Below are 24,312 nucleotides of genomic sequence, written 5' to 3' on the forward strand. Positions count from 1 at the left end.
AAGGAAAATGCTCAAGCCCTTTTCCTGTCAGAAAAATAACGAACAATAAACGTTACAGCATGCGTCATTTGCGAATCGATTCATTGCGTTGCATTGTTCCATTATTTTGTGGTGATATCAATGCTGTGAAACTTTCGATGTAGGAAGTGCAGTGTTCGAAGATGAGCTGTTAAACTACAATGGCAGCTAAAGAGAATGCATTCAGTGCAAAAAGGAAAGCACTACTAGTTTCGAGTTAAAACCCTTGAGGATTTCCGCTGCAGGTAAAGTTGCAGCATGCCTCGTCGTATCGAATGAACAGATTTTAAGCAATTTAAAGGTTTATTTTTTGTACTGTCAGAAAGAGTAGAAACCTGGCAGCAGAAAAAATCTTTAAAAAAATCGCTTTTGTGGTGTCACAGTTGTTAGTTATATGCAATAAACATGTTTCGAGCCATAGTTCTCTGCCAGTTGCTGGTTCTGGCATTTGCCGCTCCCCCAAGTGACCTGATCACCAGTATTCCAGGATTGTCGCAAATGCCAAAGTACAAAATGTACTCTGGATATCTTTCAGCTTCGGACACCAAGCATTTTTTCTACTGGTAAGTTACTTTATTATGCTCTGTTGCTGTTTGCTTCACTAGTGCGTCGCTATAACAACCCACGACTTAAATTTAAAGTTTTTCATAATCTTAAAGTATACTTGAAGTAAATTCCTAAAAATCAGTCTATTGTTTGTTTCGTATAATTGCTGGCAATGTAGATAACTACATGGTCTGAAATATATATGCCACGTGTATTCTATATGGGCCCTGCATATGTATTTTTGTTAGTCGCCTTTAACGCTACACTGATGCAATAGGTTTGCGGAATCGCAGAAGAACCCAGCCAAGGATCCATTGGTTTTGTGGCTGAATGGCGGTCCTGGATGCAGTTCTTTGCTAGGCTTTCTAAATGAAAACGGACCGTTACATGTAAAACCATTTTGTTAAAGCAGTCGGGTAATTTTGTCCCACTTTTTACGTTACTTCAACCGAACGTAAATATTTGCAGATCATCACCGACGCTAAGACCGCCCATGTTAACAAACAAAGCTGGAACAAACTAGCGAATATGCTTTACATCGAATCGCCTGCCGGTGTTGGATTTTCCTACGATGACAACAACGACATGGACGTTGACGACGACAAGGTAGAAGACAATGAATTTATAAACCTAGTGTTGACTTCCTGGTTGTAAGGTTGAGAATTGTCGTGTCCGCTCGTTTAGTGGCCCTCCTTTGCTGTGAGCTTACAATATTATATTTTTAGGTTTCCCAACTTAACTACAACGCTCTGATCGACTTCTTGAAAAAGTTTCCAGAATATTCGAGCAACAAGTTCTTCATCACTGGTGAAAGTTACGGAGGAATTTACCTCCCTAATCTGGCCGTGAAGATTTTCGAAGGCAATTTCGAGTTTAATTTACAGGTCTCACTTACTTGCAATTTGCTCACATGCAGTTATTATAAGAAATAATTTTGCGTATTTGCTTGTAAAGGGCATGGCCATTGGAAACCCTTGGAGCAATTATAAAATGAATGACAATTCCATGGTTTTCTTCGCCTATTTCCATGGTTTTATCGGCGAAACGTAAGCACGCAACCTATTGTTGAAATCAAAATCAAATGTTTTTTTAAAAACTAAATCAAATACTTTTTTATGCAAGTGACGAGTCCGCAATGTCAAGCGTAACTGCACAAAAGGATTATAAGCTTACAATATGTATTGGCAGCTCTCTATAAATTGTTTTTAGGTTTTTTACTGTTAAATTCACTTGTTCTACATAAAGCACTTCAAAAAAGCAAAATATTATTAGCTTGTGGGAAAAACTGACCTCCCATTGTTGCAACGGAATGGCTACGAGAGAGAAGTGCAACTTTGCCGATAACACAAAAAGTTCCTGCATGCCGGTTGTGAGTATTTAGGCCTAACAAAAGGATATAGAGGTTTTTGTGAATGTGCCGGTTCGACACAAGGATTGGAAAACTGCCGGGAAAATAAATAAACGCCATATGCGCCTACTGTAATGCGTTGATGTACACGTTCATGACGCCATTAGGAGATGTTCAAGTAAACAATCCTAAGTTGAGTAATTTTTTTTGCATTAATGGCAGTGGCCCTACAGTGTGCAGTTTATTATTATGAGCTGCTGCAAATAAAGTGTTTAACCTGCGAACGACAACACCGTTATACCTGTAATCGAGGATTAAATTTGTGTGTACTATTTTAGCTGTAATTAGAGATCGTATATTCTAAGTGCCTATTTTAAGAATATTCGGCACACAAAAGCTGCAATCTCTAATAACACTTCAAAAATACATTAAGGCGATGAAGGCTTACCAGTTGATATTCGACCTTGACCTAAACCCCTACGCAATTTTCGACACATGCGGCGCCTTCCCATCGTACTTGCCACCCCGCTATCAGTTGGCCATGTCCCATCTGCTCGGTAACAACTCCAAGACCCGAGTAGGGAAAAATGGCACGAAGAAGGTAGGTGTACTTTGTAATAAAAACACATGTGGCTAACGACAGAGCAGTGACGCCATGTTTCCACTAAGTGGCGCTATTTTGCAGCAAAATAGCCGCAGTGATAAAACAAGATTAAAATCCAGTCTTGCAAGATTAATGTTTCCATTTGTATTAAAGCTTAATAAAAAGTGGGACAGATTGCAGTTTTCCTACTCGATTTGCTACAACAGCTCCGCTCTAAAGGATTGGCTCAATAGGAAAGATGTCAAAAGCGCTTTGCACGTCAATTCCGACCGCAAAAACCTTTGGGTAGAGTGCAGGTAATGTATCCCTTTCAATTTAACAATTGAGTGGTTGTTAAGCATTAGCCGATTCACTTCAAAGATAATTGAGAATATTGGGATAAGGTGCAAAATACTTAGAACTAACTAGTCGGAATAGATCAAGCTAAGCCTTGCTGCAACTCAGTCTTTTCTAAGCACTAATGATAAACATAGTAGTGTTTAAAACGTCTGCTTTAAAAGGATAAGCACGTCAGCTTAGGATTTTCTATTCCGATATTGCAATATGTTCCAAATCCAATTTAAATACATTGTTTTCTTTTCAGCGCCAAAATCACCTACACAAAACAATACCAAGACATGACTCCTCAATACCATAAGCTGCTTAGGAATGACAACTTCCGCGTCCTGCTCTACAACGGCGACACAGACATGGTTTGCAACTTTCTAGGCAACCAGTGGTTTGCCGACTCGCTGAAACAGCCACAAAAGAGGCCCCGTTCGCCTTGGTACGTCGATGGCCAGGTGGCTGGCTTTGTAAGAGAGTACGAAGGCCTTACCTTTACCACAATCAGAGTGAGTATGTTGCTTATTTGTAGCCAATTTTTCCACAGACCAGAAATTCATAAATTTGTCGTGTGATAGGCCGTGTGTTGATATATTGGTCAAAGAATGCTCACACAACAGTTTATAAAGTAACCTATTTACAATATTTAACGTTTAAAAGTTGGAACCAAAAAACAAAAAACGTGCCTTGTAATTATGCTGCAGAATAACAGCAACATGGAATTTATGCCCAGCCTGATTTTGGCAAGCTTGATTTGGCAATGTTCTAAATCACCCAAGCGCGTCAATATTTTTTCATTTTATTTACAAATAGTAAATATTTTCAATCATACATTGTTGTCTATTTTTTAATGTTGTTCTTATCAGGGTGCTGGACACTTGGTGCCGCAATCGAAACCTTCCTACGCTTTGGCCATGTTCGACAAATTCATCAACGACCAACCGTTGAACTGATTGGTTCAAAAGCTTTCGCAACATTGCTGTTAAAACGTTCTATTTTTTTGTGGAATAATGTAATAATCTGGTATACTCTGTTGCCAGTTTGTGTTCTTGTGTTGTTGCATGCGCATATTACTTGCACGTATTTGTTCGATGTGAAACAATAGTTTGCAAACTTCTACCCACAATGTCTATACGTCGTGTATTTCAGCTTTCGTATCGTTACAGTATGCGTTGCATTGAAATTGAGTATGCCTAAATGAATTCGCACTGTAACATGTGTTGGAGGCTGTCCACGTATATCATTTAGGCACAATGCATCCCTTGGCATTTCTCCTTGATGTAGAGTAGGCGTAACGTCCGTAAAAAAGTGTGTTTTTTCATCATATTAATATTCTGTTGATCATGATTTTGTCAAAAGTGAGCGGATTCGGTACTGCTTTGATTTTTGTTACATCTTTCTGCTTTTTCGTGTACAAACAACATATTGCGATCAAATAACAGGAGTAACGCAACTTTTGGCATTTGAGTCAAAACCAGCGGATATTTCTCTCGCTAAAGCTTATGAACACCAGACAAGGCCTTTTTCGTAAAGCCTTTGAAGTCACGCAATATGTGCTGTTGAAACCGCAGTGCATTTTGCATTCCAAATAATTCGGAATAGCATGATATATTCTATTTTCCAAGCTTTCGAAGGCAATTGCTTTTTTAAACCAGATTCGAAAAGCTATTCGCCGACTCGGTATTTAGCCCATAAGCCTCAGTTATCGTGCTATCTCGAGTCATTTGACGGTATCTCGGTGAACGTGGAAAGACAATTTGCCAACAGGTCAGCCGACTTGCAAAAATATTTGGTAAAGAACCAAAATCCTTCAAAATTTGGTTGCGGCAAACGTAAATCGCCACTTTTCTATGCCGTATAATTTTGGTTGATTGTTTGCTAGTTTGACGTCAACACAATATTGTTGTACGTCACACAAACCGTTGTCGCTGTAGAACCCTGGTACCTGTCCATGTTGTTGTTGTCTGAGATTCCCCTTAGTTTTAGTTAAGTTTTCTGCTGCCGTTGTTTCCTGCTGCCTGATTGATATGGAAAAAACGCTATATTTTGTGACCTGGTCCCACAAGAGTTTGGTGAGGAGAATTTGTGTATTTAATGTATCTGTGTTTTTGATCGCTAATTCTGCGACTGTTTGTGCAGAAACCGCAGCGCCTTCGGAATAAAGTTGATGTGTTCCTTTTCACCGGAGTGGTTTGCGCGTTACGAACCATTGCAGAAACTCCCGCATGTTGCTCTGTCCGGGCGCAAGAAGTCACGCCTGCCCGACTGCCGAGGGCAGCGTAACATTAGTAAAAATTGGAAACAAAACGAACACAACAAAGGGTTAGAAAGCAATTTAAACCTGAATCTTCATGCTTGGATAATTTAACTGCTACGCTAAATATGTTGTTCATTTCCACAATGAATTTAAATGACAGCCATCAAACTGTGATGAGAACAGCGGTTGCGAATCACTGCATAAAACAGACCGCAATTTCCTGTTAAAAAGGAACGCAATGCAGCACAAATATCTAGATATCGCACTACTGCACTTTCTCAAAACTGGGCGCACTATTGCGCAACAGTTACGAACGCTGGAGAGATACCATCAACCAATCCGAATATGAGCGTTTCGAGGTGGCTGTTAATCATTTACTCCATGATGTAAGAGTGACTTTGCTCAGGATGCGTTAAATAGGAACACATCGCGGCAGAAGGTTCATTTTTAACGGGTGTCTGGTGTGAGGAGGTAATATAGCAGAAGGATACTTACCAGGGGAAGGCAGGAATTGCAGTGGTTTAGGCTGGGTAGGTTAGTGGTAGTTTGGGTTGTAGCAAAGAGTAGCTTTTGTGGTAGTTTGCGTTCAGGAAGAGTATTTTAAGGGGATTAACAGCAGGCGACGTTCTTTTTTATCGCGAGTAAGCTAATCTGTATCTTACTGTAACAATTATACTGCAAAACGGACAACTCTCGTCGAAAATTAAAGTCTGCGAAATTAGCATAGGCATTGGTTTCGCCTACCCAAGCGTATTTTACCCATTGCATTTAGGCTATACGCGCTGATTAATGTGGATTTGTATTTAACAGCGAAATTTAGCTGTTGCAAAAGACTTGTTCCCAAAATATTTTGGTAAGCATTTTATATTATCAGTCATGGGCGAGAAAGAAAAGAATGGCACCAATGGAGTTGGTACAAAGTTTAACAAAGTTCATGACAGCGAAGACGAAGCCTATGTTTCAATAACAAACGGAAAGTAAGTCTATCTTCATTTTCAAAAAAAACTCTGTCGAGTAATATTACAAATATTTAAACAACCTTTGTACAGGTCACTGTTAGGTAAAGCATAATAAAATTGCTCACAGTTTAAAAAAAATATATTAAAACAAACAATTTATTTTGGGATATTTTTGTGGTCACGTGATGTGGTTTGTTTTTGTTTCGTCACAGAGAGGTTCCTGCTTCGTCGTCTTCTGGCTCGAGCGTTTCAACAGACAGCGAGGAAAAAAAAGCCCCCGATCCTGCTTTGAACTTCTATCAAATCGTAAATAACGAGCATGTTCAAACCTAAAAAATGTTAACAAGAAACCAAATAAATTATTTGCACATGTCAAAAATGTACAACGAACTATTTTTCTTGCCTAAAAACCAGCACCTCTTTATCTTAGTTTGGTAGTAATTCCTAAATTCTTTCGTTTAGTTTCGGTATGCAGACGGTTTGGACTACTTGTTTCTCATTCTGGGAACCATCTCGGCGATTGGCCACGGAGCATCTCTACCTATTATGTTCATATTCTTCGGCGATATGACGTCTTCTTTTGTTGACTACGGAACATATGCACAATGCGGCCTTAACTACACCATCTGCGTCACAATGGGATTAATTAATGAAACTGACATGACTGAACAGTGAGTATATACCTAGAATATGACGTAAGAGACACTTTTATCACACACACAAAACAATTCATTTTCGTTTAACTGCAGCTTTGTTGTTAGGTAGGGTTTTGAGGTAGTGCTTGATGCAGGGTCAACCAGTGACCTTGAGAGTAAAAAAATATCCTTTTTTTGAGATTTTATTGTATAGGGACAAACCTTTTTATTAGAGATTCACCAGTTCCAAAACAAACAATGGTATTGACAGTCCCCCGTTTGATATTCATGACCCCCCTAGCCCTGTGCCGACCCTTGTGTGATGCACCAGCTGCACTCTCTTGTATGGAGCCTGGGACCAACAATAGGCTATAATCTTTAACACATTTTGTACATTCTATATTTTTTCTGAATTTATGTGGAAACCAGGAAGATATGTGATTTCATATTATTCTGTTTAAAAATATGGTTTTATGATTACAGGCAATTTTATGCTCAGTTTGGAGAGGGTAGTCTCAATAGACAAATGGCACAGTTTTCTCTGAACTATGTCTATGTGGCCGTTGCTGTCCTTGCATTGGCATCAATACAGGTAAAACACATTATAAAGGCTTGAGACTTTCTTTTTTAGCAAGTTTAACCTTATGCAATTTTTTCCAGGTTGCCTGTTACATGCTGCAAGCTGTTCGGCAAGTAAATCGGATTCGTCTGCATTTTTTCCGCAGCATTTTAAGACAGGACATTTCATTTTTTGACTTGAATTCAGCTGGCGAGTTGAACACAAGACTTGCAGAGTGAGTTTAGCCAGAGTGTCTAAATTTAGAATAGTGGTTTACAAATTGATCTAAAATTGCCTCATTTTAAGATGAGAAAAAGGTCCAAAATTATTGCATTAATCTAATATCCTGAGTGAAATACTCCTGCAAGATGCTTTAACAGGTCCATTTTATACCCCAAACTATATATTACTTCAATTGGTGTGAAAAAGCCAATGTAGTAGAACTTCATGCTACAGACGTTTCGATTGTTTTCTAAAGATCGTTTTCAGTGGCTATTTTGTTTGTAAATAAAACCATCAGTTATTTCCTTGGTTTGAAAAAAAATTGTTTTTAGCATCCGTACATTTTTCTTTGGCATAGTGAGCATGCTGTGATTATTTTTCTCTTTTATTCTGCAGTGACGTGGCCAAAATTCAAGCAGGAATTGGTGACAAAGTATCAGTGTCTCTTCAGATGCTAGCAAGAGCTGTTTCAGGTCTAATCATTGGTTTTGTTTATGGGTGGCAGCTTGCACTTGTGATTCTTGCCGTTTCCCCACTGCTCGGACTGTCAGCAAGTGTTATGTTCAGGGTAAGTTGTATTTTCATAATCATTATATATACCCCAAACCTTAGATCATATTGGTATTGTAAAAATTCACCAAAATGCAGGTAGCTAAACTGTTTTGTCCAGTATAGCGGTGTTGATTTTTTTTCCATGCTGACCTATCAACAATTTGCCTACCACAATGAAATAGTCACAGTGCCACCATGGAATAGTCATAGTACCACTTTCTAGTACAGTTGTGTTTGTGTACACATGTAAGACATATGACACATGTCACCACCAGTTTAAGGCATGTAATTGTGGTGCCACGACATCCCATTGAGTCTGTTGTTTGCTCTGATGTTTGTTCAAACAAAATGGTAACTGCGTATCTTGTTTCCATTTAAATGTCACATTCACCATATCTGCCTCTATATAATTTGCTCTCCTACTAAAGTTATTGTAATGTCAATTTTCTTGGGTTATTAGATAGCTGCCACCTTCACCAAGAAAGAATTGGACGCATATGCAAAAGCTGGTGGTATTGCTGAGGAAGTGATCTCATCCATTCGAACAGTTGTTGCATTTCATGGACAAGAGAAGGAAGTTGAAAGGTGAATTTGAATGGTTCAAAGTGTATTTAGAGTCTTCTACCTTGTTTTCTTGCATAACTTTTGGGTAATTTTTCACAAATCTGGACTAAAATGTTATGAACAGAACGGCTTTGTAAATCTTTATGTCAAACAATATAGCCTGATGTTGAAATTTGAACTAAAATGTAACAAACAGATCATTTTGATAAAATAGAATATTTATCAGGGCAAAGTATGTAAATAACGCCACAAGAATCAAATTTAATGTGAAAAAATACGTATTATGGGGATACGGGTCCGCGGAACTACTTTAATTAAACCTTCCTAAACTATTTAAACATACCTTACCCCTTTGCGCAGGTACGAAGTAAATCTACAGAGCGCCAAGGCGGTCGGCATACGAAAGGGCATGACCACTGGATTGGGAATGGGGATTGTGTTCCTTATTATGTTCTGCACTTACGGGCTTGCATTCTGGTATGGGTCGACCTTGGTTTTCGCCGAAGGATCGACTTTCGGCATCGACAACCTCCTGACCACGTTTTTTGGTGTCCTTATCGGCGCCTTTTCCCTGGGCGGGGTAAGTGAATCTCGTGGTTTTGCCGATCGGCAACACGTATTTTTTCTGTTGTTTATTACAGCTTATTTTGAATACAACTCCCCACGAAAGTTTTTGAAAAAAAAAAGTTTCAAAAAAAGGGTAAAAAAAAATAACAACAAAAATCGAATGTTTTCGTGGTTTCAATGGCAAGAACAAGAAAACATTAAGCGGCAAGCAAACTGACAACATGCACCTATATCTTAAACGCTTTCAATGCGTGTTGCATAATTGGATTCAGGTCATTGCACGGAAGGGTAAACAAACCCATTCGCTGAGTCATTGGTGTCCTTTGCCGTTAACATAACCCAAACTAGTCGTGCATGGCAGTTAAATTTTTGTGACCGCGTTTTACAATGTCATTAAACTCTGACATAGTGGCGACGAATCAACAGATAAGGCACTCCTTTTGTCCTAAACCGCGTACTGTTTGATACATTTGCAGTTAAAATTTTATGCAAACAGAATTCTAAACCGCCCAATCCATCACAGAGAAAAACACCTTTTTAAGCACAAAAAAGAGTAACTTCTTGTTTATGCAGTAACAAAATACGTGATTTTGTCAAATGTTTTTGAGCCATTTCCTTTGGACCTTTTCTATTATGTATTTTGCTTTGCAAGAAATTATATTGCTACTAGTTCTGACCCAAAGACACCGGTAATGTGCGTTTGTCAAAATCATTGCTATGTGATCGCCGCTAGCCACACAGATAGATTTTCCTCGAAATGTTTCCAACGATTCTTCTGAAGTGGGCATAGCAATGTAGCCTACAATTTGAAGAGTGGATACCCCGTCAATAAACATATCGTGCTCCTAATAAGTTTACTTTAACTCTCCAGGCCGGCAGCAATATGGAGTACTTCGCCGCAGCCAAAGCGGCAGCCTACAAGGTGTTCGAAATCATCGACCGTGTGCCTGATATCGACTGTATGTCAGAGGCCGGAGATAAACCGACCAACGTCAGAGGCGAAATTACGTTCAAGAACATCGATTTCACCTATCCGTCTAGAGAAGACGTGCAGGTAATTTGAGGGTGTTTTTTGTACGTTTGGTTATAAAGAAAAGTTAGATCGATTTGTGGTACGTTGGTGTCAATATTTGCCACTCTGGAAAGTCGGTTACGCCACAATTACGTTTAGCTGTTGATTTTTTTGCTAATGCGACATTTCACCACACCGGGATTCGAACCCATGGTTTCGTGGTCCCGAATCGCAATCGCGCGCCACCTTACCCTACGTTTTGTCACGTGTCATTACCTATTTCGTAGTTTTTGACATTCTGTTTATAAGCAATAAGAGAGGAACGAATCGATACCGACCACTTCCCTGTTGAGGGTGAAGATCCCAGAGGGAGAATTCGTGTTGATTGTCTGAAGAAATATGTGCATTCCGCCGTATTATTGCCAACTTTATGCTCTTGTTAATATCGTTCTCTGATTGGCGTAAATATTTGATGCCTATCCGCCTTTTGTTTAAAGTGGGGGGTAAAGAAGGTTATAACAATTTATTTCTCCTCCTATTATATGTGAAAATGTTGCTGAACCTTCACGAAGTATTTGTTTTCACGCAGATTCTACACAAGGTTTCCTTCACAGCGGAAAGTGGTAAAACGACAGCTCTGTGCGGACAGAGTGGATGCGGAAAGAGTACTTGCGTACAACTCATACAACGTTTCTATGACCCCCAGGTGCGTTGCAATTCGCATAATAACTTGAGAATTACTTTTGCTTGTACAGCATATATCTGCTGAAATTGGTATTACACAGTTATGGGGGCCGATTTCCGATTGAAAGGTCGACCTCCGTAATTTGCGGTCACGCATTGAAAACAACTGTTTTTTCCGTAATCTTTGAGTGCAAAGCTACACACTAGCCACATAAAAATTATTGACCTAAGGCCTTTAACCTAATTTAGCTTTGGTGCACAAAAATTTAATATACATATATTTTTTTTCACATAATTAAAAATCGCGATGCTCTCACAAGGTTTTTCCGTCACATAATAGCTTCCAAGATTCGTTATTTGTGTCCACGACATTTTGACTTATTTGCACCACGTTTCGTCTAACAATTGCGGTTGGATGATACATGTTAAATACACCGTAAAAGCGTTTCTCCACAAGATGACCGCAACAAGGAAAACCATTAACTGCGTCTACGCAAGTATTGCGCAATACCTGTGCAAGAAGCGGGCAATAGCTACATTGTAACTGGATGGTGCCAACGTGGAGGATGTGTTCGGGGTTAATGTTTAAACCGGGTGGCGAATACTTGCACCGCACAACTAACCCTTGCTCTAAAAACGTAGTGTTTGCCCAAACGCCCAGTGTACGCCCCAGTTATGAAACAATGTTGCGAAGATATACGGCGCTTTTATGCAGTCTTGGATACTGAAATACTTTAAATCTTTTATCATTGATGTTAACTTTTACATGAACTTGTATAAAAAAGATTTAATTTAATGTTTTTTTTTGTTGAAATTTTTTTCTGTATCATCGAGGTCAATTCTTATTTGTTTTGGTTTGAACTATCTTTTATTACGTCACAATGCCGCGTCGTGCCGTGCGGTGATAGTTTTGACTTGTATGCCCCCCGTTCTGTACATGACCTTTTTCTAAACCCATGCTCAGATGTTTTTGGATAAATTTACGACTCGATTGTGTCGTTAAACATTAAACCTACTTAAACAGCTTCGATGCGCTTACAGCCAGAAAATTATTTTATTGCTCTACCTAAGATACGTTTGGACAAAGCGTTATTTTAGTGATACTTTTTAATCTGTGGTGGATCGGTTTTAGTTAAATTTACACAATTGGCGGTAAACTTGCCTTGGGAAAATCTTAAACATTATTCCATCAAGAACTGGCACAAGATTTTTTGAAACTTTTTTGGTAAAAAAATAATTTATGTGCAAGCCATGGCCATCTGTCTGCAGCTTACACAAGCCATACTTTTTTTAAATGGCCACAAAGATCGAACGCAGTTAAGAAACCTATATGTATGTCTATGTTTATTGTTAACACAAAGAAATCAACAATTCTGCAACAAGTTTAAACATTGAGACACTTATTCTAATATGAAATAACAAGATATAACATTTTATGTCGAAAGTTGGTGGATCTTCCAGTCCACTTTCATAAAGCAAAATTAGCATCATCCAACAAAGGCGAAATATTCTTGCCACGTTAAGACACCGTATTCACAGACAATGACATCATCTTTTCTTGTATTATTTGACCATTTTTTTCCGTCAGTTACCCAACTTCAATTATCGCTACGTATTTAGAACGGCGTCGTGGAGCTTGATGGCAAAGACATCCGCACTTTGAATGTTCGCTGGCTAAGGGATCGCATAGGGGTGGTATCGCAGGAACCCATCCTGTTCGACACCTCCATCAAAGAGAACATTCGATACGGGCGCGATGACGTCACAGACCAAGAGATTTTCGAGGCAACAAAACAATCGAACGCTTATGACTTCATAATGCAACTTCCTGAGGTAAGTGCGTTTTCAATGTAGGTTGTTTTGAATTAAAATGTAGTTGTTTCGTATGGGTGTTTTTGACAACACCTTCGTCTTGTACCGTGTTTTCATGTATTGTTTATATGAAATTGGATGTTATCGTTGGTATCTATTGCCTGTTGTTGGTACTGGTGGCAATTGCTTGTACAGTTAACACCGAGATATCCAATATAGGAAATTCATACATTGTGACAACAACATGTGCACTCTTATTTCATTAATTAATCAAAGCTACCCTTTTCGATAGGGTTTGTATCCTTATATAGGTCTACACCTAAAGTGTGCTTCCAACGGCGTTTTCAGGCTATATTAGGCGACCAACGCGTGTATAACTAGTGCTACAAACTTAACAACAGCTTCCCGCTAGTTGATTCAGCGATTGCTGTATTAAGGTATGGGGCGGGGCATTAGCCGTAACTTATGGCGGCAAATATTTGCAGCGGTAAAGCAATAAAGGCTTGGAAACACGGGTCGAAGTCCTCGTTGTTTTACTTAACGGTTGCCAACGCGGCGGCCATTTCTCTGTTTGTTCGACGGGTGCTGGTAATGTTGTCTTTGTAATCAGTTGACGTTTTTTTACATAGCGATGAGACAATTTTTTTGGCAACTCGGCCGTGATGTCATCTACTTAAATATTACATACAAAAAAAGTTTACGTTTAAAGTCGGCATTTAAGTTCCTTTTGGGTTGAAAAATTTTCGTGGCTCGCAGAAATGTTATATGGATACCATGAATATATTTATTTGTGAATTTATACAGTTTTGTGGGGAACATACCAGATTTGGTTACGATATCTTGTGTGTTTGAATCATCAAAACTCAAGAGAAGTGCTATCGTTTTTAGTTCTCTACAAAAACTGTATAAATTGACCAATAAATATATTCATGGTATCTATGTAACATTTCTGCGAGGAAAGTAATGATGCCGATGACGTCATTTTTCTCGTTCTAACCTTTATCCCACACCCAGCGTTGTCATGGAAACGTGATGGTAATATTGACTTTCTTCGCACTTGAAATGCGCGACCATCGTACCTGAAGTGGGTTAATTCGAGATGAGGTCGTGAGTCAATGACGACTTGAGATGATGAAAACAGAAACTTACCCCCAGCGTTTCGACGTTGCTCTTGTGAAACCATAACCCAAGCCCAACTCAAACACATAAACGAGAAGAGAAAAAAGAAAAGGGAAACCTAAAAAACGACGAGTTTACGATAAGATTTAAAAAATTTGAATGTTAATTTGAAAAAAAAATAATTTAAAATTTGTGTTTGTCAGACACTCAAAACTATATGTCAGTGTTTCTCAAACTTTTTTTCTGCACCGCCCCCCAAACACCTTAGTCATTTAACAACGCCCAACAGAAAAGACAAAAACATAACGAATTTATTTGTTGCTTGTCAGTTAATGCGATGGGTGACGCTAGGGAAATGACACCGAAAATCCTCATTTTCGAATACCATTTATTTAGCGTTGATTGATGACACATTGTGACATACATAAAATTCGTTGTGACGTCAAAATCGATAACTTTTAGTTCAGCTTGCGAGAAAAACCGTTTTTGAAGTAGCAGAAATTTTCAAAAATTAGACTGAATCATGTGGGCCATTGATTCCCAACCTATTTGTGGTTGCGTGCCACTTGGAGGTAAAACAATTTCGTCGTGTACCACCTAATTGAGTGCTACAAAGTAACCTAGGAGATGAACTATCCGAAATTTTGAAATCAGTTACGATTTTTTAAATTCGAACTATACCTGGAAATTTCGGAAAGGTGCTCATGTACCACCTGGAATGCGGTCGCGTAGTACTAGTTTTACACGTACCAACGGTTTGGAAACACTGACTTACGCTATAATAGAAAATTTGCCCTGTCACCAAGCGCCCGCCAATTGGTCAATTATTTCCTAGCGCCCCCCAATCGCCCATTTGGTCTCCAGCGCCCCCCGTACGATTGCAAACGCCCCCAGGGGGGCGCTGGCGCCCACTTTTGGAACCACTGCTGTATATGATCTCAACAAATTTCTGACATCATTATCCAGTGTGCCCCACATTTGTATTTGTTTCGTCTGCATTGCTTTCCTTTTCGCGCTAACACCGTACACTGTATTGATTTACGGCTACAGCTTCTTTAATTAACGACGAAGCCCGCGTATGTGCGTTAGAGACGTGGTTATGTATTCTTCCTGTAACCTTTCCATTTGAATAAGACGCTTTTAAAATCATTTTATTACTGTGTGTTTACTGTAACTAAGGAACTGAAGATGCCCACAGGGCGAAATATATATTCCAAACAATAGCCAGGATGATCCTGTTGTCAAAAGTTAGTGCTTTTTGTGCATACTACCTGTAACCTTGGTTTCGTTACCCAGAAATTCGACACAATGGTTGGAGAAGGCGGGGCTCAGATGAGCGGAGGACAGAAGCAGAGAATTGCCATCGCTCGAGCCATCGTTCGCAACCCGAAGATCATGTTACTCGACGAAGCTACGTCAGCACTCGATACAGAGAGCGAATCAGTCGTGCAAGCTGCACTGGAGAAGGCATCGCAAGGTGAATTTCGCATTTGCCTTTGGGGCGCATTTAAAACAAAAATGATTGGGTTGGGTCACTTAGGTCTAGTTTTGTGATGACATCATAAAAAACGTTTACATGGATTTTGAAAATATATTTCAGTAGGTTACAGTGCTGGCTTCGAAACCACTTTTCGTGACAAATTGAAGCGAGAAATATAACGCCTCCGATGAGACTTGTACTCGCAACCCTTGGCATTCCGACCCTAATCTCTGCTGACGCAGAAATCAATTTAAATATTTTTGGATATTTGTAATTTGATAAATTAGCGACACCTAGAGGTAAAAACGTTCTAAAAAACGATACTTAAAAGCGACGAGATACAACTGAGACGTTACGCTCCGACATGCTTTTAAAGAATAAAATGGAGTCATGATATTAAATACTTTTACTTAGGTTAAATATCGACGTAAAAAAAAATATGCTTGAAAACGGTTTGTTTGGGTGGCATCAATAACTGCGTATCATTCATTGTATTGTCAGCAGTAAAAAACTCAATTGTGTAACCAGGTCGTACGACTATCGTGATCGCCCACCGGTTGTCGACCATCAAGAACTCAGACAAGATCATCGGATTCCACGAGGGCCAGGCAATGGAACAGGGAAGTCACGACGAACTTCTTAAAGTTGAGCACGGAATTTACCAGAACTTAGTCAACATGCAGAGTTACGCGCCTGAAGAAGGTGAGTGCAGTTAATTGAATTTTTTGTACGTTCAACTACCAGGCTCGTGGAAGTTGCCGTTGTCGCTCATATGCTTGTTTGCTGTACAATCAGTGTAGTTTGGGAAGCAAGAGCATGGTTGTCAATTGATTTCCGTTATTTTTGCTACTTTGTGCGTTGGGCAGTGTGGTTCGGAACTAGATGTTGTAACTAACCGATAAAAGATGTTTTTGATTTTGAGCAAAACTTTACATGGTAACATTTTGTGGACAACCCATCAAAACTCTTGCCTGCTCACTCACTGCGAATTTGTAATTTTTTTTGTTACGTCATAATAGACATTTCTAACCTTTAAATGCAGTCGGGGCGTCGTGTTAATGTATTTTGGTATGAGATGTGCCTTTAAATTTTTTAAATTTGTAAGTACGAGGTAGGCGAGAAAAACGTATGTATGTACATGGATAATATTCACCTATAACTTTATTTTTGTGTAGGTGCAGGGACAATGGACGTTGGAAAACAAGGTAATGTGTTTTTTTGTTTTATTGTTCCGAATTTTTTTTTGGAAACGTGGCTTTTGTAAATTTGAACTGGAATTTACTTTTATTATCCGAAATTATTGGTGTTTTATCAACTATTGTGGTATTTGTCCCTAATAATAAACGTGACCATAACAGACATACAGCGAGGCCGATCCACGAAACGACAAAGAAGCCGCGTCACCAGCGTGACCAGTGTTCGCTCAGGCGTAGCGAGTGACGCAGGCGACAACGACGACAAACCGGCTGAGGAGGTGGAGGAAGAGTTGCCCACTGTCTCCATCGGTCGCATCTTCTCAATGAATAAACCCGAGGCGGGATACATTGCCAGTAAGTTGGAACATAACGAGAGAATGGAGAATTTGTTTGAAGTTGTGGATATCGGTACGACAAAGCATTCTTTCCATCGACTGTTGTCGTATAAGTTTTTTTCACCTTTAGTTTAAATGCAAATTTACAAGTCTCCAATTATGCGGCCGCTGTATTTCGTCAATTCAGTTATTACAATCAACAGATAATGTACAATTTTTAGTTCTTAGTTAAATCACTGTTGACAGACCTACAGTGATCAAAGTTTTAAACCCTGTCGCTTCAAAATCTTCTGTGAATTCCTATAACCGAGACCAAAAGCCACTTTCACATAAGTTCTTAATCAACGGCCTTTTATAATTTCTCCTATCTTCCCATATGCTCTTATCTATAGCTTTATCCCAAAGCATATTGACACACGCTTTTGCGCAAACAAAAATTGCGCGGCAAAATTATATGTACAGATAGCTATGTTTAGAAATTCTTGTGGATGTCACGTCGCGTTATAGATTTTTATGCAGTTTGCTTGTATACCCAAGCCTACTGGTCAATTCTTACTGGTCCTCCAGTCGAAAAAAGGTCATGTGGAATTAGTGATTTGGGAAATTATTATTGTTTGCTGTAGTTATATTAAACTTAATAATCTGTCCTTCTGGCATAGATAAAACGTAACTTTATTCACAGACGCCCATTTTTTATACATCACATGATTTTACAAGCGGTGTTAGCGTTATCCCCTTTTTCGTGTTGGCACGTTTTTTTGGCGTTAGTTGTGTGCTGTACCATTACCTTGAGGAAGCCTTGTTGAATAACAGGCGAAACGTCTGTGAATAAAGTTACGTTTTATCTTTGCCAGAAGAACAGATTATTAAGTTACAATATGCCTGGCAGCAACGTAAACGTTATATTAAACGTTTATCATCCTTGAAACATAATCGGCTTGCAAGGAAACAACAGTTTAGTATGCTTTGTATTGTAAAAACATGCAAGCGTTTGTTGGTTAGCCGAAAAAATGTATCGCCTTGCGCTGGCCGGTCGGGTTTATATTTTATAGAACCCTAAAGGGTTTTTAATAGGTAGCACCCAAAACTGAATTCAAAATTTAAATCAACATTGCTTCAATGTTCTTTACAAACATAGCAAGTGATCACAACTAAAATCAAATCTTTGTGGTTGTTAGTGGGCTGCATCGGTGCCGCAGTGAACGGTGGAATCCAGCCATGTTTCGCAATCCTCTTTTCCGAAGTCATTGCCGTCTTCTCGGTAACTGATCCAAAGAAACAACAAGATCAGATCCTTCTCTATTCCTTGCTATTCTGTGGTATCGGCATCCTCGCGTTTATCGCCAATGTTGTCCAGGTACGGGTATTGTTTTCTTTGCACTACATCCACGTTTATCCAAATATACTCAAAAGGAATAACAGACTATCAACGTCAGTGCGATATTTTATTACAAATAAATGAACAGAAATACGATTTTTGACTTAAGGGCATCGTCTGCTTATGTGAATTGATGTTGGATAAATTTGAAGTCAATGAACTTTTGTTGTAAATTTGGGAGTCAAAAAGTCCACGCAAAACAATTTACAACACACCTTCCTGGCCGTGAATATGTGACGTCAATAATCTTGTTACAAGTACCCAATCTTCAACAATGTTAAAGATGATCTAGTTTTGAGAATGTGGAACTATACCACATTTGAAACAATGTTATCCGTGTAATAAAAAGCATACGTAACACCCAAAATATAAAAAAATATAGCAACATTTAATGAACGATTTAAACGCGCATATCAACTTTGCATATTTAAACACTTTCCCACTCCCACAGGCGTCGTCCTTTGGAAAATCTGGGGAAGAGCTCACGGCTCGTCTGAGATCAATGGGATTCAGAGCTATGATGCGACAAGAAATGGGATATTTTGACGACCCCCTCCACAGCACCGGAGCCCTTACCACCCGACTTGCAACGGATGCATCGAAAGTGCAAGGAGGAACTGGTGTAAGACTTGGAATAATCTTCCAAAGCGTTTTTGCGCTCGGTGAGACATTTTCCTCCTTCTGTTGTGTGCGTATAGTGTGTTTAAACATAGAAATCGTAGTAGAGCTTGACGACGAATAGCGATCGTGTGCAATAAATGCTTTTGGCGGTTGGTGTGACGTGTTAAGCCGACCGAGTCCTGTAGGGTGCAAGGTTCCCTGTTTGTTCACTTGATGAATTGTCATGTGTTTGTTTTTTCAAACGAACACATCTTATTGTATCGCGGGTTGTTTCTCAAAAGTTGGACGTTTTATTCAAAACTTTCCAAACATTGGTTCACCTGTCAATAAAATATTACACGAAGTAAAAATAAGTCTTGTTAGCTCGCTTACTAAACCAGTTTTCGTTACTTTGTAGGAGTGGCCTTGGGCATCGCTTTCGCGTACGGATGGCAGCTCACCCTTCTCACTCTTGGTTTTGTGCCGTTTATGATCGTGGCTGGAATTCTTACAATGAAAATTATGACTGGACAGGTGAGAAAATGGTGTTGATGTGTGTGTGGTGTGGCTGGTGAAATAGTGAAGAAGGTAATTTGAAAAAGAAAAAGTTTCGATGGAAAAAAGTGTTGTTAGGAAAAAGGAAAGTACAAACTTGCAAAAAAGGGATAGAGATTTAAAAGAAAAAAGAGAAATGAGAGAAAAAGGAAGAAGGAAAAGGAATATTGAGTAAACAGATTGAGAACCTGGTTTTGATGGCAGATACGGCGATGACTGGCTGTTTCAATCTACACCTCATGAACAAATTAGCTTAAAAACGCTCAAAGCAGAACATTTCGTAATGGAAAAAAATTGTGCAAAAACTGCCACTTTGTTCCTAAGAACGAGAGTTACTTTTTTGCAGTCGGGCGAAGAGTCGAAGGCTTACGAAGACGCGGGACAAATCGCAACTGAAGCAACACTCAACATTAGAACAGTCGCATCCCTGGCAAAGGAATACAAGTTCTACAACAAATACGTTACAGCATTGGATGTTCCGTACAAGTAAGTATATATGTTTGGGCGTGGTTATGAATTCTTCACTGCAACAACTTTTAGCGGTGGTGGCGAATGGTTTGCAAATCTATTCCTTTTAACAAGTATGGAAATACAGCACCATAGTTTGTTTCTCAAATGTTCAGTAGTTTGAAATTATGTTACTGTAGTTTATCACACCAAGCAATTAGCGTGTCGCGTATTGTGGTACAGACTATGGGAGAACTGATCCTGAAGAAAACCCTAGTGCGCGTTAATTTGTTGTTGCGTTTTTGACTATAAAAATGATATTCATTTTACTGATAATTATATAGCTTTGTATGCAGATGTTTAAAACACAACTGTGACTACCATCAGTACATAGACCTACTGCAGGTCACCAAGAGAAGTATATTCGTTATATAAACTACCGCTTTACTTTGCATCTGCAGCGCATCAAAGAAAAAGGCTTATTTCTATGGAATATCGTTCGGCTTCTCACAATGCATCGTTTTCTTTGCATACGCCGCCACGTTCAGGTTCGGTGCATGGCTGGTAGAACAAAATCAGATGGAGTTCGAGAACGTATACAAGTAAGTTATTCATGCCAGGGTCTGTTTCTTTGTTAAAAACTAGTGGCAAGTTTGTAGATTGTGTTATGTTAAGACATGAAAGCATTGTTTTTGATGTGAATGTGAACAATTACGTGTTGAACTACCAAAAATTATTTTTATAACAGTCCCCAAATTTCGCGATGTATTCAATATAATTGATGAAAGGAAAGACTTTTGCTATAAGTAATGATTGGTTTGAGGGCTGACCTAAGTATTAACGTTTTCATGTAAACGAAAGTGATGTTGATTTTCAATAATAGTAATAGTCAGTGATGGTTAGATTAAAGTAATCAAATAAATCGTTTAAAAACACTTTTTTGCGGGTAAAAAACATATCAAAGCATTTTCTTCCGCTAGGTGTCTCATGGCGGTGATCTTTGGCGCCTTCGCGGTGGGCCAGGTGAGCTCCTTCGCTCCGGATTACGCCGAAGCGGGAATTTCGGCGGCGAGAATGTTTAAACTCCTCGACCGAAAACCCGAAATCGACAGCTACGATCCGAAGGGGGATTCCCCGGTATGGAAACTTTCGTTTCGATATTTAAAATTCTCGCCCTTCACCGTTTTGGGTGCGATAGTGATTTTTATCATGATGGTGTAGCTGGAACGTCTCTTTTCCAATAATCGTGGATAGCCAAGAAACTGCATATGTGCATTGGGTAATACCGTCTCAAAAATTATAATATCCTCGTTATATTTGCACAAGGTGTATGTTTGGTACCGTTATCCGAAAACCTTCGCTTTAGTTATACTAGTTTTTCCTATTTTGTTCTGCGAGCTCATTTTTCGAAAAATAAATTTCTAAGCTACATGTTGAAAGACAATTTTCTGTGCAACCCTAGTGACCCAGCCCTAGTGAACAACCAAAACCGTGAAACCCGATTTCGCCCGCACAAAAAAGTCAAGAAACTACATTTGGTTCGCATTTAAAGCTTGAACTACGTGACAAATATTTGCATACATGTACCAAGTATTTGAATGCGCTATGAGAGGTTTGTCTAATCTCAACACGACCTTCTTATGTTTTAAGAAACATGTCGACTCCGACGTCGACTACAACTCGGTCAAGTTCAACTACCCGACCAGACCTGACGTGCAGATCCTGAAGGGGCTGAGCTTAAACATACAACAAGGGAAGCGAGTGGCGTTGGTTGGTCAGAGTGGATGTGGAAAGTCGACTTGCGTTCAACTGCTTGAAAGGTTCTACGACCCTGTCGAAGGACTAGTGGTAAGTGCGCAGTTTACCAAGCAAGGACGTTTTTGCAATTTTTGTATCGTTTACCAGAAATGAGTTTGTGGGCAAAACTGACCTATAAATATTTGCGCGTTGGCTTTGTATATTGTTTACCGTGTTAAGCTGACTGATGCAACCGTATTCCGTAGGCGGGGTCGTGATCCAGATAAAATCGTCTATGTCGCTGCTTCTCAACCTTCTTGCATTAACAGACCAGTAAAATTTGAAAACAGCTGTAACTGGCCGGCGATTCTAAAAATCTAAACTAAAGCGTGATGAATAGAACGCATTAACAAAAAAAGTATTATTCAATTAGTCAAAAGTGTAAGTGTGCACCTCGCACCAGAGTGTGCACCTCGCACCAGAGTGCACCTCGCACCAGAGTGTACACCTCGCACCAGAGTGCATGGGCACCTCGCACGAGTGTACATGCACTAGAGTGTGCATCTCGTACCAGTGCACATCTTCTACCAGAGTGTGCACCTCGCACCAGAGTGCACCTAGCACCAGATTGTGCATCTCGCACCAGAAGAAATCTACGTAAATGACCGGTACTGGTCCGCGGTTAAGAAACATTGGTGCAGGATCCTTTCTGTTTGTCACAAAGGCCAATCGCTTATTACGGTTCCTAACAGTGCAATTTGTCTCATAATGTAGAAACTGGATGGAAACGACCTCAGGGCGCTCAACATCTCTTGGTTGCGAGCGCAGATGGGGATTGTGTCACAGGAACCCGTTCTCTTCGACAAAACCATCGCCGAAAACATCAGATACGGTGACAACTCACGTAACGCAGGCATGGAGGAAGTAATCGCTGCAGCGAAGAACGCGAACATCCATAACTTTATCAATGGACTTCCATTGGTAGGAGTAACGTATTGCTGTGTGCTTGTGCGTGTGTCTGTGTGCGTTTAAGTGTATATGAGTGTGTTGGGTAAAAATAAACTGTTTATTTTTGAATAAAAAAAACATTAAAAAATATAAAGGAAAATATAGTATAACGTGAATTTCTCTTGTGTTTACCTAATTTTCTCTTTTTGAACCTTAACCACGTTATAGTTATAATGTTACGCCATTGTCATGCGAATCTAATTACCCTTTTACGAGCTTATAACCAAAAGTTACGCAACATGGCCCGTCCCACGAAAGGATTTCCATACTCAGATTTTGAACTTATTCTCCTGGGACATTATTTTTCAGAAATACGACACCAACGTTGGCGGGAAAGGCACCCAGTTGTCCGGTGGTCAGAAACAGAGGGTGGCGATCGCGCGTGCTTTGCTTCGAAACCCGAAGATTCTTCTCCTTGACGAAGCGACCTCAGCCCTGGACGCTGAGAGCGAAAAGGTGAAATGAAGTTTTGTGTATTGGGAGCTAGAGTTGTTCGTTTTTGAAATTAGGTCCTATTTTTGCCAATGTCCGCGTCCATTTCCACCTCCCATCTTTGGGCCAAACGTTTATTTCCAAGCTTTCAATCAGTCGGCTAATATATTTTATTAAATAGCATTCCCAGTGGTTGCAAAAAAAGTACATTGCAACTTGTATATGCTAATATGTTTATGTTACCTAAATCTCAGCAGTTGTGTGTAAATCACGTAAGAATTTCCAATCAATTAAACTTTAAATCGTGAGCATGTAACCTCCATGCGTTTCTCGTCGCCAAATGGTACAAAACGCATTGGAAGTGTTTTGTTGAGATAAAGATTTTAGATTTCGTTTTATCAACACTGCCACCCAGTGTACACATATTTACTATTCGTTTCTCCGCCAGGTGGTGCAAGACGCATTGGACGCTGCCAGCGAAGGTCGAACCTCCATCATAATCGCCCACCGTCTGTCCACAATCAAAAACGCAGACCTCATCTGCGTCATCGAAAACGGTGTCGTTGTAGAAAAAGGCACGCATTCCGAGCTCATCGCGATGCACGGGTCTTACTTTAGTCTCGTCAACGCCCAGTTGCACACCAAGGGGCAGTGAGACAGGGATTTGAACGTGGAAAACTAGTGGTCAACTTCTGCATAAAGGCGAAAATCCGTGACACCGCAGTTGAATTTAGGCTTTTTCAACCTCTCTCTCTCTTTCCCTCTCTTTTCCATTGAATTATACGTACTTGTATGAAATTGTGTGACGACCGTTTATTCTTCGCTATCTCGATGTAAATTATGGAGATGTTGGAATGTTTGTTGATAACAAGTCCGTGAAACGCTCGGCTTTCGTTTCTAGCAAGTTTGGGGATATCTCCTACTGTTTAATGATAAACGAAACGTTTTCTTCATTCCGCGTACTTTTTCAATTGCGTACTTCTTGCGAAACGTGAATTACTTCATCAATGTTCCAATTTTTTCAGTGTTTTCTATTGATTTTGCTCCTTGCGCGTCACTGCGCTATTACATAATTTCGATACAATTTCGCATCTCCTGCTATCAATTCAGTTTTATAATAAAAGAAAGTTTTCAACGAATTCTATGACCACAGTAAACAGCAGTTGGCAGATAAAAAAATACAGTGTGAAATGATGAAATTGAGCCAATAATGATCGGTGAATCCCTATCAGATCTCATCGGTGCAACTTGGTGACTGTAAGAATGGACTTGCGGGCGAACTCACCAAACACAGCTAACTCCAGGTTCAAAATTACCTACAGTCGTTGTACTACAAAATGCCAGGAAACTACCTGTGGGTAA

At 39.6% G+C, this 24,312-nt stretch overlaps 2 protein-coding genes across 2 annotated transcripts; both read left to right on the top strand.

Moving 5' to 3' along the window:
* The first annotated feature begins 413 nt into the window (after window positions 1–413).
* LOC145905338 (lysosomal protective protein-like) lies at window positions 414–4,285 on the top strand. The gene is made up of 10 exons (XM_082992512.1): window positions 414–581; window positions 842–953; window positions 1,033–1,170; window positions 1,290–1,448; window positions 1,519–1,610; window positions 1,837–1,933; window positions 2,346–2,513; window positions 2,670–2,812; window positions 3,100–3,349; window positions 3,707–4,285. Exons 1-10 carry the CDS (start codon window positions 424–426, stop codon window positions 3,791–3,793), a joined length of 1,404 nt encoding a protein of 467 aa, XP_082848638.1. The 5' UTR covers window positions 414–423; the 3' UTR covers window positions 3,794–4,285.
* Window positions 4,286–7,204: 2,919 nt separating this feature from the next.
* On the top strand, window positions 7,205–24,021 carry LOC145906854 (ATP-dependent translocase ABCB1-like). The gene is made up of 22 exons (XM_082994329.1): window positions 7,205–7,283; window positions 7,352–7,485; window positions 7,869–8,040; window positions 8,485–8,609; window positions 8,949–9,168; window positions 10,027–10,209; window positions 10,757–10,873; window positions 12,472–12,684; window positions 15,079–15,259; window positions 15,791–15,964; window positions 16,438–16,467; window positions 16,621–16,812; window positions 17,972–18,150; window positions 18,623–18,833; window positions 19,190–19,305; window positions 19,673–19,812; window positions 20,235–20,375; window positions 20,754–20,910; window positions 21,424–21,621; window positions 22,285–22,491; window positions 22,828–22,974; window positions 23,399–24,021. The coding sequence occupies exons 1-22, from the start codon at window positions 7,218–7,220 to the stop codon at window positions 23,603–23,605; spliced, it is 3,510 nt and encodes a 1,169-aa protein (XP_082850455.1). The 5' UTR covers window positions 7,205–7,217; the 3' UTR covers window positions 23,606–24,021.
* The last annotated feature ends 291 nt before the right edge of the window (window positions 24,022–24,312 follow it).

This window comes from Ascidia mentula, chromosome 6 (genome assembly GCF_947561715.1).
Source record: "Ascidia mentula chromosome 6, kaAscMent1.1, whole genome shotgun sequence".
NCBI lineage: Eukaryota > Metazoa > Chordata > Ascidiacea > Phlebobranchia > Ascidiidae > Ascidia > Ascidia mentula.

Coding starts and splice junctions, on each gene's coding strand:
- LOC145905338 (XM_082992512.1), top strand. CDS start 424: ATGTTTCGAGCCATAGTTCTCTGCCAGTTGCTGGTTCTGGCATTTGCC. Junction 1,171..1,289: donor TGGACGTTGACGACGACAAG/GTAGAAGACAAT, acceptor TTATATTTTTAG/GTTTCCCAACTTAACTACAA. Junction 1,611..1,836: donor CATGGTTTTATCGGCGAAAC/GTAAGCACGCAA, acceptor AAATATTATTAG/CTTGTGGGAAAAACTGACCT.
- LOC145906854 (XM_082994329.1), top strand. CDS start 7,218: ATGGCACAGTTTTCTCTGAACTATGTCTATGTGGCCGTTGCTGTCCTT. Junction 15,965..16,437: donor GAGTTACGCGCCTGAAGAAG/GTGAGTGCAGTT, acceptor ATTTTTGTGTAG/GTGCAGGGACAATGGACGTT. Junction 16,813..17,971: donor CGAGGCGGGATACATTGCCA/GTAAGTTGGAAC, acceptor TGTGGTTGTTAG/TGGGCTGCATCGGTGCCGCA.